Genomic DNA, 15,819 nt, shown 5'->3' on the forward strand with positions numbered 1-15,819 from the left:
TCTCTGCAGCCTCAAACTCCTGGGCTCAAGTGATCCTCCTGCCTTGGCCTCCCAAGTGGCTGGGACTACAGGTGCATACCACCACACCCAGCTGTTTGTATTTTAGGAATTTTTATAAAGGGGTGTGGAAAGCACAACTCATAATAAAAGTGACTCCCACCCCAATCTTGGTTTAAGTCTCATCCTTCCTCTTGAAAACCAGATGTGGCTCAGGCTGAAGCTGTTGTCCTAAGAGGGTACAGAGACTCTTGGGTGTCATGTCATCAGGAAATGATGAAAAGCTGGTTCTATAGCCAACTCTGATGACAGCATCGCCCTTGATGTTCAGTTGTCACCAGGAATCTCCATTTAGCCAGACAGATGCTGTGAGGGTCTGTGCTGCCGCCACTGACCCCCAAGATGAAAAATCCCAGTGGAGAAGAATACGCCATTAAAGGCTAGAATCAGTTTTTATCAGCTTCTATGTAGTTGTTCTAAGAAATGTTATTTCCACAGAATAGTCATGCAGTGAAAACAGAAAAGAAGGAATGGAAATAACTTTGAACTTGCTTGGGGAGTGGTACTTAACGAAGCACCACCATAGTTCAGGGCCTCTAGGGGTGATACCTTAGTCATGGGAGAGATTTTGGAGAGAGGTTGGTTGGGTCTCCCTGAATTTTATTTCAATCACAGTAGCATAATCATGCTAATACGACATGTTATAAGTGAAAAAGTTAACTTTTTTTTGTACTAAGTAGGAATGAAGGAATACAAATTTGAAGGGAAAAAGCTCATGGGGTCATTCTCTGCTGACAATGCCACTGTTAATATTAATGACAATTCCATTTGTGAAGGGCAGTGTGTGGAGCAGCTTCCTGGCATCGGGACCATCCCTGTGTCTCAGTGCGGTCACCTCGGGGACTTTGGCTCCTCGGATAGGAGCAGCATCCTGACGGAGCTTGACAAGGAAATTGGTCAGGGATGATTCCAGACCCATTTGAGTGGCAAATTTCAGTGGAGGCCAGAGCTCCATCTGGACTGACATGGTCCTACTGATGCTTAATGACGTGGGGTCGGGAGCAGGTCCGGGCTCAGCTGGGAGCGTGGCCACCTCCCCAGTGGGGGAGGAAAGTGGCTCATTTTCCCTCCTGCACTGCAACTCCACCTGAGGGTGCACGGGCTGTGCATGGGGTCATGTGTCCAGCGGCAGGCCAGGAGCCAGGACCTGGTTGGGCAGGGAACAGCTTGGCCTCTTGGTGGCCCTGGCCTCTCTGCAGTGGACCAAAAGGTGAGCAAATGCATTGAGTTTCCTGTCTTCCCCTTCACCCTTCCCTTGCTCTCACTGCAACCTCTCTCTCTCTCATTTCTTTTTAGAAATGGGGTCTTGCTATGTTGCCCAGGCTGGAGTGCAGTGATATGATCATAGCTCATGTGATCTCCCACCTCAGTTCCCCAGAGTGCTGAGATCTCTGTTTCTATGGTTCTTTCACCTCCGCTCCAGGATAGGTCTGAGCCTCCTGGTTTCCCTTCCCCTCCATTTAGCCCAGTTTGCCCTTATGAACAGCAACTCTGATTCTGTCATGCCCCTGCTCTAAGAGCTTTAGTGGCTTCCCATTGTTCACAGAGTAAATGTCTAAGTCCCCAGGGTTCTCCTCAGCCTGATTCCAGCCGCTTTCCCAATCGTGTTTCTCACGCTTCCCATTTTCATAGTCACTCTTCCCACCCACACACTCTCTCCAACCAATGCAATCACTTCACGTTCCCCACGAATGCCCCGGCTGGCCCACCTCTGAGCAGCCTGGAGCATCCTTCCCTCCTTTGAGATCCAGTTGTCTGTCTCTTCTTCAGTTCTCCCCCCAATCCTGGATTCTTTCCTCTGCCCCACCAGCTGGCACCTTGGGCCCCTTATTTGCATCTCATAAGGCAGGTAATTATGCATTTGTTTATACCTACCGTGTTTCAAAGAGGATTCAAGCTAGCAGTATATGCAAATTGAAAACACAGTGCCTAGCAAATTGTGAATTATTTGAAGACACAAACATAAAAGTTTCATGCTAGCACCTGGTACACAGGTAGATGCTTAGAGTAGATGCTCAGTAAACATGGAGTGAAAGATTAAGGCAGAGCTTGTTACTGAGCAAGAACTTTGTACTTGCCCAGTTCATCTCCTTTTTAACTGAAGTTGTGTCTCTAGTAGCTGCACATCCAGCTGAACCAGAGTGCATCTGGGCACCCACATCACTGACACTCATGCATACAGTAGGTGTTCAAATCTGTGCCGCCTGAACTGGGATTTTGAAAGAAGGCCCCATAACTTCTGCTTCCGTTGGTGGCAGGCGATGGGAGGGAGGTGATCCTGGTGTGTCCAATCAGAAGACGCCAACCACCATCTTGCTGACTCCCGAGAGGAAGTTCCACAGCTTCGGGTACGCCGCCAGGGACTTTTACCACGACCTGGATCCCAATGAGGCCAAGCAGTGGCTGTACCTGGAGAAGTTCAAGATGAAACTGCACACCACTGGGGTGAGCGAGCCTCTGCCCTGGCCCCAGGTCTCCCGCAATGGAGCGCCCAGGCTCCTCTATCCTTGGGGTGGGGAAGGGATGCAACCCAGGGGGCCCTCCAGTCTCTCCCAAGCAGAAATCAGTGTCCATTTACCTTGATTTTAGACACAACCTGGAGCACACAGTGCTGTTGTGGAATATGCGATGCTTTCCAATGTGCATGTGGGCGGGGAGACATTCTGAATATTTAACAACTCATTTGTCTTAGAAATGGACCTATCAGAGTAGACCCTGGTTATACCAGAGGAGTGGGGTGCTGGGGGCCTCCTGCCATGCCAGGAGCTCCCCCTTTAGTTTCTAGATTATTGAAAGATCCGCATATCATGAAGGATCCACCTGGGGGCTAGGGACACGTGGGGAGCTCAGGGCAGTAGCTCTTAACTAACCAGTTTGGATGTAACAACCAGGAGCAACTGGTACATCCAGTTCTCTGTGTGGGGAGGGGAGCTCAGGACATCAAAGTGCCCAATAATGGGAGGTCCAACTCCCAGAGTGGTGGCCTCCGCTCCCAGCAAGCCAGTGTTCCGTAAGACACCTACATCAAATAGGCAGCCCCTGCCACCCCGAAGCTTCGTAGAAAAGGATAGGGATAGGACGGAACTTTTTTGAGTTAAGCATTTTATTCCATAAAGTTTCCTTCACTTTCAGTGCTGAGAAAGGCAGGATGATGATAATGTTTAAGATCATAGACTCTAGGGCCAGATGGCCTGGGTTTAAATCTGGCCACTGGTACCTTTGAGAAATGTAATCCAAGTTACTTAACTTCTCCCTGACTTGTTTTATCTTCTCTGTCTAATGGAGACAATGGCAGTGCCTTCCTGATGGGGATATTGTAGGGATTAAAGGAATCGAAATACGTAAAGCTCTTAGAGCCGTGCCTGATGCAGATTAAGTTCTAGTCAAGTACAAGCTCCTATTCAAATTGCTTTCATTTGTCTGCCGAGCACTTGCAGATGACAAAGCAAACCTAAGTGGTAAATTCAGCAGCCAGCACCCTGCCTTTCAAGGCTCTGTGCTCATCGGCGTGGTTGTCTTTCTGTGGTGCAGACCGAGTTCTGCTAGAAATGAACTGTGCCTGTTTCGCCTAATGGGATTCGATGCTGAGTATCAGGATGGCAGGTGGAAGGAAGCACAGGGATTTTTTTCAATTCAGAGCCATGGCTTCCTGGCGTTTCGCCACCTTTCCAAGCCTGGGAGCTGCTGCCCCAAAGCTGGGGTATGTTTGCTGGGCACCAGGAGCAGAAAGCAGCCGCCTGGGAGGAGAGAGCAAGTGCAGCTAGGTCAGGATGCCACAGACGGGCTCCACGTGGCTGGCTTAGTAACTCAATGCCCGTTTTCACTCCCAAGGCAAAGCATAATTACCCAGCCTGGATCAATCTGGAGGCCCCAGTGATTTTTTTTTTTCCTGGCAGTAATGAGCTTGTTGGTTCAGGAGACCTGGGGGCTTCCTCCTGATTTTTGCTCTCACTCCCTGCCCATCCCTACCCCACAGGGACTTTTCTCATCATTTTTAAATGACCTCCTTCCACCAGCATCTGGGCTCTGCAGAGCATCCTCTCTCTAGGACCACACTCAGCAGCTGCTTTCACTTTTGGTGGAGAAAGGAAGGCAGTGATGCTGAGCTCCTGGTGGATTAGACAGGGCAAGCCTTAAAATAGAAGCTCTTCTATTTTGGTGACTTGGTTGGCAGCATAATGGGGAATGAAAGGTTCGTCTGTTTAGCATCATGGATGGCAGTGGGTTGGTACGATTAGGCCTCCATCGGGAGGGGATCCTGAGCATGACCGTGTGTGTTCGAATGTGGAAATAGTATGGAAATTGCATGGGGAGTGGCACCTGCTGCCTATTCTCTCTTCCTGACTTCTACTGTTGCCCCTGAAACCTCTGCTCCCAGAGGATCCAGGAGAGAGAGGGAGAGGAGGGAGCAGTGAAGGCAGGGCCTGGAGGGGACAGCCAGAGCTGTCCCCAACACAGTCAGGGGACACAGCTGCCAGCCCCCATTTTGGGGGATGCACCCTCCTAGTCTGCCTCTTTAAGCATGGGGGAACACAAACGTGGCTCACCAGGATCCTCTAGGTCCCCTTGGAGCAGTCCCTAAAGCCAGAAGACATGTTTCTCCTTTGTCCTCTTCTTACTATTGTTCCTCTTCCTCCTACCAGGACCTCACCATGGATACAGACCTGACGGCAGCAAATGGCAAGAAAGTCAAAGCCCTTGAAATCTTTGCTTATGCCCTGCAGTACTTTAAGGAGCAGGCGCTGAAGGTAGGACCGATAGTTGAGGCCAGCCAGCTGTGTGCTATGCGGTGGCACCCGTGCCAGCTGCATGTCTTGGGCTGCTGCACCTGCTGGCCAGGGTAGGAGGCACAGCCTGGAGGGAGAGCGTGGGCTTTGGAGTCAACACAGCAGGATGAACCCTCACACACTGCTGGAGGGAATGTAAAATGGTGTGGCCTTTTTGGAAAACAGTTTGGCAATTCCTAAAAAAGTAAAGCGCAGAGTTACCGTAGGACCCAGCAGCTCCACTCCTGGATAGATACCTAAGAGAAATGAAAGCAGATGTTCACACACACACGTACATGAATGTGCATAGCAACATTATTCATAACTACGAAAAGTGGAAGCAGTCCACATGCTGTCCACACAAACACACGTATACATGAATGTGCACAGCAGCATTATTCACAACGACGAAAATCGGAAAAGCTCCACATGCCCATCCGCTGACGACTGGAGAAACAAAATGTGATCTATCTTGCAATGAATGTTATTCAGCCAGAGCAAGGCCTGAGCTACTGCTATATCCTACCACATGGAGAAACCTTGAAAACGCCATGTGACGTGAAAGAAGCCAGATACGGACAGCCACATACCGTGTGATTCCATTTGGATGAAATGTCCAGAACGGGCACCTTCACAGAAACAGAAAGCAGAGGCTTTGTCTGCCAGGGGCTGCGGGGAGTGGGAATAGGAGCGACTGCCGAAGGATATGAGTTTCTTTGGGGGGTGATGAAATTAGGTAATGGGGTTGGTTGTGCAACCTTGTGAATACACTAAAGCCCACTGAATTACACACTGTAAAACTGGGAATTTTGTGGTATGGAAATTATATCTCAGTAAAACAAAAAGAAAGGCAGGAAACATACTTAGCAGCTGTGCCATTTTGGTCAAGGTACTTAATCTTTCCAAGATCCACTTTCCTAACGGGAGAGTGGAGTGGATCACTGTACCTCACAGGCTGATGGACAGCAAATGGGACTGGGCATGCAGCACCCCACTTGGAGCTTGGTCTATAGTAGGCACTAGATATATGGTGGCTGCTGTTTCCGCCCTTCCTCCCCCTCCTCCTCTGTCCCCCCCCAGACCCCATGGAAGAAGCTAATAGCGTGAGCCCCCTTGGGTCACCCCCACAAAGGTCTGTGGTCATGATGGCCTGAAATGCCAGAAGCATCTAATTTTGAAGTGGAATATGGCTGTCCACTCGTGTCTCCTCCCACAGGCCTGGAGACCAGTAGGTGGGGATCAGATGATTAAAGAGCCCTGATGTTTTGAGCTTTACCCAAAAAGATTTGGGAACTTCAGAAGCATTTGGTATTGTGTGACCACTAAAGGAAATTCAGTGAATCCTAGAAATAGGGTCAGAGGGAGACAGAGGAAGTGAGAACATGGTATTACTTTCATCTATTCAAGTAACTGGTTTTTGAGTGCCTTTAATGTGTGAAATCCTATACAAGCATGGCAGTGTATAAATCAACTCAGTATACAGGAGTGTGTGGTCAGGGTCAGAGTGGTGAGGGGGTAACTGTGGGTGCTGGGGGAGGCAGAGATTCTGTCCAGCGGGGAGCGTCATGGAAGGCTCCCTGTAGGAGGTGGATTCGGGGCAGGGTGGGGAGTGGTTGACAGGCAGCAGCTGGAAGGGTGGGTATTTCAAGCTGGTGGAATGGCACAGGCTCAGCTCAGAAGGAAGAAAGCAGCAGACAAACAGCTGTGGGAAGAAAGCAGTTGGGGTGGAAGGAGACCAAGGCTGCGGGATAAAGCCAGGATGCCGTGAGCTCAGGACAAGATAGTGCAGAGCTGCGGATGCCAAGCCAAGGAACTTCTTGGTTAATGGGGAGTCCTCAAAGGATTTCTAATGGGGGAATGAGTAACAGAGCCACCGAGATAGTAGTGGAGTGTTGTATTAGACTGTTCGCATGCTGCTAATAAAGACATACCTGAGATTGGGTAATTTATAAAGGAAAAGGTTTAATGGACTTACAGTTCTACATGCCTGGGGAGGCCTCACAATCATGGTGGACGATGAAGGAAGAACAAAGGAATGTCTTATATGGCAGCAGGCAAGAGAGCTTGTGCGGGGGAACTCCCCTTTATAAAACCATCAGATCTCGTGAGACTTATTCACTATCGCAAGAACAGTATGGGGAAACCGCCCCCATGGTTCAGTTATCTCCACCTGGCCCCACCCTTGACACGTGGGATTATTACAATTCAAGGTGAGATTTGGGTGGGGACCGTACAGCCACACCATATCAAGTGTCTTAGTCTATTTTTGTGCCACTGTGACAGAATATCACAAACTGGGAATTTATGAAAAACAGAAATTTATTTCTGATAGTCTGGAGGCTGGGAAGTGCAAGATCAAGGTGCTGGTGGGTTTGGTGTCTGATGAGGGCCCAGTCTCTGCTTCTAAGATGGAGCCTTGAATGCAGCATCCTCTTGCCAGGTGATGTGGATGTGGGGAAGGAACATTGTTCCTCACATGGCAGAAGGCAGAAGAGTGAAAGAGCTCACACACTCCTGAAACCCGCAAGCCTTTTTTTTTTTAAACGGAGTCTTGCTCTGTTGCTCAGGCTGGAGTGCAGTGGCGTGATCTCGGCTCACCACAACCTCTGCCTCCCAGGTTCAAGCAATTTCCCTACCTCAGCCTCCCAAGTAGCTGGGACTACAGGCGGGTGCCACCATGCCTGGCTAATTTTTGTATTTTTAGTAGAGATGGGGTTTCACTACGTTGGCAAGGCTAGTCTCGAACTCCTGACCTCATGATCCACCCACTTTGACCACCCAGAGTGCTGGGATTACAGGCGTGAGCCACCACACCCGGCCGCAAGCCCTTTTTATAGCACAAAAATCCATTCCTGAGACCGGAGACATAAACACCTCCCATTAGGCCCCACCACCCACCCAACACAGTTGCACTGGGAGTACATTTCCAACACATGAGTTTTGGGGGACACATTCAGAGCACAGCATAGAGTGAGAGACCCCAGTAATCCCAAGAGCCTGTAGGGTGGAGGTGGGCGGTGTGGAGGCAGCCGACTCATTCTGCAGGTTTGTTTGCAGGGAGAGAGGGAGGCTCTGAGACACAGCCACGGGGTCATTCGGGGAGCAAGGAGGAGGACTGCGACAACCAAGAAGAAAGAGGGTCCGCAGGCTGGGAAGGAGTGGGTTCTGGGCAAACAGTATTCCACCAGTAAGGGGACAAGGGGCAGGGAGGGGCCTGGCAGCAAGGTCGTTGTGGGGTCGGGGGAGGAGGCATGGGAGGGGGAAGGGAGGGACTGGTTCGGGAAGGTGACCACAGTCAGAGACAAGTGTCAAGCGTCGTGAAGCCTGCTTGGAACTGGAGAAGGGGTCAGCGCCTTTGTTCCAGGCGGCAAAAGGGCAGAAGGGGAGGGGCACAACGAGGTGGACCCAGGTCTGCCCGAAGAGCGAAGGTTGCAGAGGGACACGCTCCGCTCTTGGTGCCCCAGGAGGCCACGTGAGGATGTGTCTGTGGGTGCCGAGGCAGGCGAAGGAGCACAGAGCACAGAGCCCACAGGGGCTCCTGAGTTAGGAGGAGGAGCCATGGGGGCTCGGGGGAAATGTAGGACTCAGAAAGCCCAGGATGTTGGTGCCTTTCAAGTTTGCCAGCAGGAAAGGAGTGAGCAGCCCATCTCAGAAGGGGAGGGAGGAGGTGGAGGGAACGGCCCCAGAAGGTCAAGTGGCCATGTGGGTAGTTGTTTGTGAACTCCTCAGCTCAGCCAGAGAGGCTCCAGGGAACCTGCTGGCACCTTTCTTTCAAAGGTAGCTCCTCCCAACAGGGAACACGCCATGAATAAATTCCAGGAGAAAAAGCTGTTTGATGTATAGGAGGAGCTAGACCTTGCCAGGGGCTGGCTGGAGTCGGAGGGAGGGGATTATGGCTTGCTTGGCCGGAATGAGCAAAAGCAGGATATCTACTCAAGTGGGATGTCCGAGAGTCACAGAAATGAAGCCGCCCAGTGGGTCATGAAGGAAAGCCCGTGACAGTGCTTGACACATGAGATAGTCAATTAATGAATGCTGGCGCCTTTCCCTTCCAAGCTGTTCCCTACCCGCTGGGGAACTGACAGCTCCTCTAAACTCTCCAGACAGCTCAAGGAAGCCCATCGTGTGTATTTTGGACCCTTTTCCTTTTAAAGAGTTTAAAATCGCCCGCCTGGTAATGGGCACCATGCTTAGAATCTTCCCGACACACATCATACCCTCACCTGCTTTTTCAAACCCAATGCAGACCTGCAAGGAAACAAAATATAATGATAAAAAATTGGTCCAAAGCAGAGATGTTTTTGGAAAGATGTTTTATTTTTTTTTATTTATTTTTTTTTTTTGAGACGGAGTCTCGCGCTGTGTCACCCAGGCTGGAGTGCAGTGGCGCGATCTCGGCTCACTGCAAGCTCCGCCTCCCAGGTTCAGGCCATTCTCCTGCCTCAGCCTCCGAGTAGCTGGGACTACAGGCGCCCGCCACCACGCCCGGCTAGTTTTTTGTATTTTTAGTAGAGACGGGGTTTCACCATGTTAGCCAGGATGGTCTCGATCTCCTGACCTCGTGATCCGCCCGCCTCGGCCTCCCAAAGTGCTGGGATTACAGGCTTGAGCCACCGCGCCCGGCCGGAAAGATGTTTTAAAATAGTTTACTGAATGTACTTAACACTACTGAACTGTGCACTTAAAAATGGTTAAGGTGATGAATTTTATGTTGTGTATATTTTTTACCATGAAGCATTTTTATTACAAATTTTTAGAAAAAGTAAAGGCAAAAAAAAAAAAAAAATCACTTACTGATCAAAGAGGAAGTTAGTTCAGAGAGAGAGAGGGCGAGCCAAACCCAAGATAACTGTTTGAAACAATAGGAAAAATGAGACACTGTCAGGAATTCTTTTTGTTTGTTTTTCTATCAGTCTATTAATCTTTCTTCTGTCTCCAGAGCTGATTTAGACACAGAAGTGCCTTGGTGTGCGTTTGGGTTTGATTACACATTTGTCTGGTGAATGTGGCAAGGGGAAAAGAAAGGAAGGAAAGAACTAGCATTTATCGGAGGTCTTTGGGCCAGACATTCCCCATGTGTTTTCATTTAATCTTGCCAGTAATGCTGTGGGTTAGTTTTATGATCTCCAACACAGATGGGAATACTGAGTCTAAGAAGTCCTCCAGCAACATATTTTGTCTGTGTGAACCAGGTGGAAACCTCTGATGCTTCTGCTCAGCCCATTTATCAGCATGGGCCTCAGTGATGTGGTTTAACCTTAACCAAAAGTGAAGGGCTGCATGGTTCTTGATGAGGTCGTATCATTCATAGCCTTCCCTTCCTGTTGGGAAAACTCCCCTGATAATGCTGGCCTTGCATAAGGTAGATGACAATGATGATAGCTGGCACCAGCTGGTAAGCATCACTGTGGACCAGGCACTGTTTAGCTATGGGACCACATGTCATAACGCAGACCTTCGCGGAATCAAGATAGACTACTAGCCAACATGAATATTACTGCTAGCCAACATGAATATTATATAGTACTATAAGTGTTTAACTGTACATAGCACATATTTATGTACACCCACAAATCATCCTTGCAAACATGCTTACAAGCAAGAACCCTCATGGCTCAACCAACTGCAGAACATAATACCAACAGCCCAAAACCAAGCTCTTCCCCAAGGATACCAACCAACACTATCATTCATTTATCGTACATAGTACGATAGACTAGACTCTGAGTCTCAATTTTGGCTCTGCTACTTTCTAACTGTACAGTGGTCAAAAAGGTACTGAGCATATCAAAGTCTCAGTATCCCCATTTGTAGGAAAGGGGCACAGTGAGAATCCCTTCCTAACAGGATTCTTCACTGGATGAATAGAGACAAGGTATGCAAAGTGCTTAATAAGGTGGCAGATACATGCTAAGCACTCAGTAACTGTAGCTCTCCATAAATCATCAATCCTCTCAACAATCTTGGGAGCTAGGCATTATCCCCACTGCACAGATATGGAAACTGAGGCCCGAGAGGTTGTCACTTGTCCAAAGTCACATGATTAGGAAGTGGCCAAAGGGATTTCCTCTGATCCTCCTCTCCAGCCCACGGTCCCATTCAGTGAGGGAAAGGGGCTAGAGCTCCCTGCTTGCTGAATATTCAGGAAACAGATCTTTGCTCTCTGATGCTGATAAGTTTGGGGGGTCCCTGAAACTGGCTCCTGAAGAGCTTTGGCGGGAAGCCTGGATTCAGTGAAGCTACAGGAGGCTGCCCCAGGGACCAGCTGCCACTTGACCTGTTGCATTTCTTTCCCTTGGCTTCAGGAGCTGAGTGACCAGGCGGGTTCGGAGTTCGAGAACTCTGATGTCAGATGGGTCATCACGGTGCCTGCCATCTGGAAGCAGCCGGCCAAGCAGTTCATGAGACAAGCTGCCTACCAGGTGAGCGTGGGGTCAGGGTGGGTGGAAGCCGGAGGAGAAGGACCCAAGATGCCCAGGGTAGTGACTGTAGCCCCGCCCAGGTACCTCCCACATTCACTGGCCTCCATGGGAGACAGCAAGGAGGCTCTGCTAGGCAGGGTGGGGGCTGGGAGACAAGGAACCTTCCCGTTCCTCAGCTTCCTCCTGGGGGAGCAATGGGGGTCAGTCCCACAACAAGAGCTGGGTTCGGTTTCCTTCCTGGCTTTCTACATTTCCAGGTCATGTTTCTACTGCGGAGTGTCCAGGGCTAGGATTTCAAAGCCGTGGTTCAGAGACATTTCTCTGTGGGTGAAATGAAGTGAGAATCTTAAGGGAAAGGCTTGGGAAACAGGAATATTTGAATAAGAAAGCAAGCAAGCCAAGGCCATTGGCTGAGAATCAGGCATTTCAGCTTGGCGTGGAGGCTGAAAACTGCATGTCTGCTGCAGCAAAGAAAGGAAGTGTGATTGTTCCCTGCACGCTTCACTCAGCAGGGGCTGTGTTGGAGATGGCAGACCCCTGCAGAGGGCAGCGGCATGGCCAAGGGGCATACCAGGCACAGGCGCTTGTTGGCCAGGGATACAGATGCTTCAGTGCCAGTGGCCACCCCATCCCTGTGGGCACTGGGGGGCGGCTGCTGTGAGGGTCTGGCTTTGAGGCAGGAATGGCAGGCCATGCTCACCTGTTGTTATGGTCCCCAGGACAGGACAGAGCTGGCTCCTGTTGCCCCTGGGCGTATGAACACCCATGCCTGGGGCCTGGGTCAGCTCTCTGTGTGTTGAGAGTCAGTTTTCTGAGTCTTCAGCTGAGGCTGGGTTGTGTGGCAAGTCACCAGAGTCATTAGATGTCCCCTCCCCACTGTCATGCCTCTCAGGAAGCATCCTGCCCACCTTTCCCAGGAGTCGTACCTCTGATTTTGTTTGTGACCCGCAGAGTCAACCCGGAGCCCCAGCATAGTTAATGGCCATGGGAACCTCAGCATCATGAATTGTATTCAGCGCTCACTCAGAAGGCTTGACTCCAAGTAGCACGCAGTTCAACTTGCATGCAGTCAAGGGCGAGGAGTCCCCTCCCTGCACTCTCTCCCCTTCCCCAGGCTGCTTCCCGTGCACTCCCCTGCCTCCGTGCAGCGTGAGAATCTGGCTCAGTGTATGTACCTGCCAAAAATAGATCTGTTTTTATAGGGATGAAGGAAGAGGGTGGAAGCTCCAAAGAGAGGCAAGCTCTTTTAAAACGGAAGAAAAAAATGCAGTTTAGCCATTCACAGAAGCCCTGGGCATCACGGAGCACAAACTCCATAGTGTCAACCTTCTGGCAGGGCCTGGAAATGGGGCATCGGGACACAGCTGTCTGCAGAGACGCTGCTCGGTGTTCTGAGCTTTTCCCAGGAAGAATATTCAAGATTCATGGTTTTGACTCTTTTCCCAGCCCACAGGAAGACTTCAGCAACAAATGTGTGACCCACAAAAAGGTCATTCTTATTTATAGCCTGAAAAAAAAAAGAGAGGTGCAGTGGCTGGTAAATTTGTCAGGGGAGTTTGAGCCCTGGGCTGACTCTTCCAAGAGGTGGGACAGGAGGCGTGGGGCCCTTACACTGGGGAGTCACAGAGGAGGACACCAAGTCCCTGGGGGTTGGTGGAATCAAATTGGTGCCTCAAGAGAGAAAAGGGCCTGCAGCTCTTGGGTGAGGACAGATGTGAGCTGTGTTTATGAATGTGGGGGATTTGCTTTCAGAAGTCCAGAGACATGCTGTTTCCTCGAGGCTGGCTGACTGTGGTACAGTGTTTTTGCAGCTTCGTTTTTGATCCTTTGCAGTTCTGATCTGATACTTGCGTTCCATTGACAGCCGCTGAGTGGATTTAAAGATGGCAGCGATCATTCAATTGTTTTTTGTTCATGCATTTATTTATTCATTAAACAGACCTATACTAGAGTGTATAGACCTAACAGACCTAAACAGACCTATCTCTGTGTCAGGACTGTGGTGGGCACTGGGTTCTATACCCAACCAAGGCAGGGATCCAGCTCTTGGGTTGCTCACAGCCAAATGGTTCACTGACACCTTCCATACTTGTGGGTTAGGGAGAGGGGTGTACTGGGAAGCACAGTTGCTTTGCAGACATTGCTGCAGTCTCTTTACCTGTCTTCTGGAGAGTCTTAGGACAAAGTGGAAATGAAATTTGCAACTCTATGGGCAAAATGAACATCTCTCTACTCTCTCTCCATCCCCCATTATTATACAGAATAAGAAAGATGATGATTAATTTTATATGCCAACTTGACTAGGCCGTAGGATGCTCAGATATTTAGTCAGTCATCATTCTGAGTGTTCCTGTGATAAAATTCAACATTTAAATCAATAAACTGAGCAAAGTGGATGGCCCTCCTTGAGGAAGGTGGGCCTCATCTAATCAGTTGAAGGCCCGAATGGCGCAAAAGACTGACCCTCCCAAGTAAGAGGGAGTTCCTCCTGCATGACTGCCTTTGAGCTGGGTCATTGTTTGTTTGTTTGTTTTTTCCCTGCCTTTGGACTCAAACATTGACTGTTCCTGGGTCTCGAGCCTGCCAGCCTATACCGTGGGTTCTCCTGGGTCTCCAGCTTGCTGGCTGCCGATCTTGGAACTTCTCAGCCTCTATAATTGCATAAGCCAAGTCCTTATAATTATTTATCTGTCTGTCTGTGTGTCTGTATGCCCTACTGGCCTACTGGTTCTGTTTCTCTGGAGAACCCCGACTAATACAGTGTCCGAGCACAGAACATAGTTCTCAGCCTAGCAGCTTCTGCGAGTACCCACCAGGCACCCGTGTATGTGAAAGGTATTGAATCAGGTGGACATCTGTCTCCTTCTGCAAGGCGGTGGCTGCCTACCGATCCTTCTACCCAAAGTGCATCCCATCCCGTGGGCCCGACTTCAGGCAGGAGAGCTGGAAGGATGAGGTAGAGTGGCTACTCCAGTAGGACAGTTGGAGAACTGGTCACGTCTACTCTGCTTGCGTGGGGAAAATGGAGCCCGTCCTTCCAGGCTTATCAGAAGCCTCCTGAGCACAGGTTTGTGGGGCAGTGGTGGGGGCTGAACTTGAACCTCCCACCTGTCAGGTGGAGGAGAAAGCAGCCTGGAAGCAGAGCTGGGAGATGGTGTGAGGAGCAGGTCTGGAGTTCTGGGGCCTCCACTGGGGCAGGCTATGGCTCACTGCCCATAAAGGCTGCAGAGAGGGTGCACAGATGCAGTTTCCTCAGTGGAACTCCAGAAACTCACCTTGTGTTGAGTGCTTGTTGAAAAGATGGGTTAAACCTTTATCTTTTGTAATTCCCGGACTCAAGCCATCTTTACACCCTTTAAGAGCATTCAGTGAAAAGACGGTAACAGAAAGAACAGCTGATCCCTCTTCTGAGGCCTTTAGAAAAGACTTAGAACCGGAGACTGTTCTGAAGCTGAGGGGATTGTGGATAGGAAATAGTCCAGTTTATTTCTAAGGGCATTTTGCCTAAAATGTGTAACTCTAGTAGGCTCCGGAAACCTGTTAAATAAATGCTGCTCCCGTATGTACAATGATCTCATCTAACATGGAGACGCAGCTTCTTCTGCCTCCCTTTCTGAACAAGCTGTGGTGAAAAATGGTCATCAGGAAAACAAAATAGCGTAACACCCCGAACTGCTGCAGCTGTAGCCTTTTTGTAGCCTGACCACAGACCCGCAGAGCACTTAACTGATCTGGCCATTTTTTTCTCAGCTGTGGACACAGTGGCAGATTCTCCTGGCTGATTGCAAGGCGGAGGAGCAGAGTAGTTGGTGTAAACACCACCTGCTCCCCTCCTGAGTCTCCCTGGAGTGTGGTTTTCTCACGTGCTTCTCCTGAGTGAAACTCGTGATCACAGAGGAAGGCTCTAAAAAGCTACCACGATGGTGCTCCTGCAGCCCCGAGTTCTTGGCGGAGTCAAATGGGGCAGCATATGCTCTTGGTTCAGATACTTCCTGTATGTAGAATCCATCCCCAGGTCATGTCTGTGGAATGCAGGGATGAGGGCCAGGAAACTGCAGAAAAAAGGCTGGCTGGATGGCTGGTGGGTCCATTCGTTCGGCAGCTACCTCCTGAACACCTACTGTGTGCTCTGGGGCAAGAAGAACTGAGCATTGCCGTTAGAAAATCCACCATCCTGCGGGAGAGGCTACATGTATCTGCACTGTTAGTAACAGGGGTGTCCAATCTTTTGGCTTCCCTGGGCCACATTGGAAGAAGAAGGAATGTCTTGGGTCACACATTAAGTACACTAACACTAATGATAGCTGATGAGCTAAAAAAAATCGCAAAAAAAAAAACAAACTCATCATGTTTTAAGAAAGCTTACAAGTTTGTGTTGGGCTGTATCTAAAGTTGTCCCAGCCTGTGGACCATGGGTTGGACAAGCTTGGTGTATAGGACTGGAGACTGAATATGTTAAGTGCTTATCCGGGGCCCCAGTGGAGGGAGGGCTCACGCGGGAGTAGTAACCATGAGGTACCTTCTCCGAAGGCAGAATTAGCCAAGACAGAGTGTTCTGCGGCTGCAGTTGACCT

At 49.9% G+C, this 15,819-nt stretch overlaps 1 protein-coding gene across 6 annotated transcripts in view; it reads left to right on the forward strand.

Moving 5' to 3' along the window:
- The window catches only part of HSPA12A (heat shock protein family A (Hsp70) member 12A), a 182,466-nt gene that overhangs the window by 148,152 nt on the left and 18,495 nt on the right, over positions 1-15,819 (forward strand). For all 6 annotated transcript variants that reach the window (XM_017944364.3, XM_021943725.2, XM_031652045.1 and 3 more), the window contains 3 exons: positions 2,316-2,502; positions 4,701-4,805; positions 11,129-11,245. In XM_017944364.3, the coding sequence (XP_017799853.1) occupies positions 2,316-2,502; positions 4,701-4,805; positions 11,129-11,245 (409 nt within the window). The remainder of the gene's footprint in view (positions 1-2,315; positions 2,503-4,700; positions 4,806-11,128; positions 11,246-15,819) is intronic.

This window comes from Papio anubis, chromosome 11 (assembly GCF_008728515.1).
Source record: "Papio anubis isolate 15944 chromosome 11, Panubis1.0, whole genome shotgun sequence".
In the NCBI taxonomy this organism is placed as follows: domain Eukaryota; kingdom Metazoa; phylum Chordata; class Mammalia; order Primates; family Cercopithecidae; genus Papio; species Papio anubis.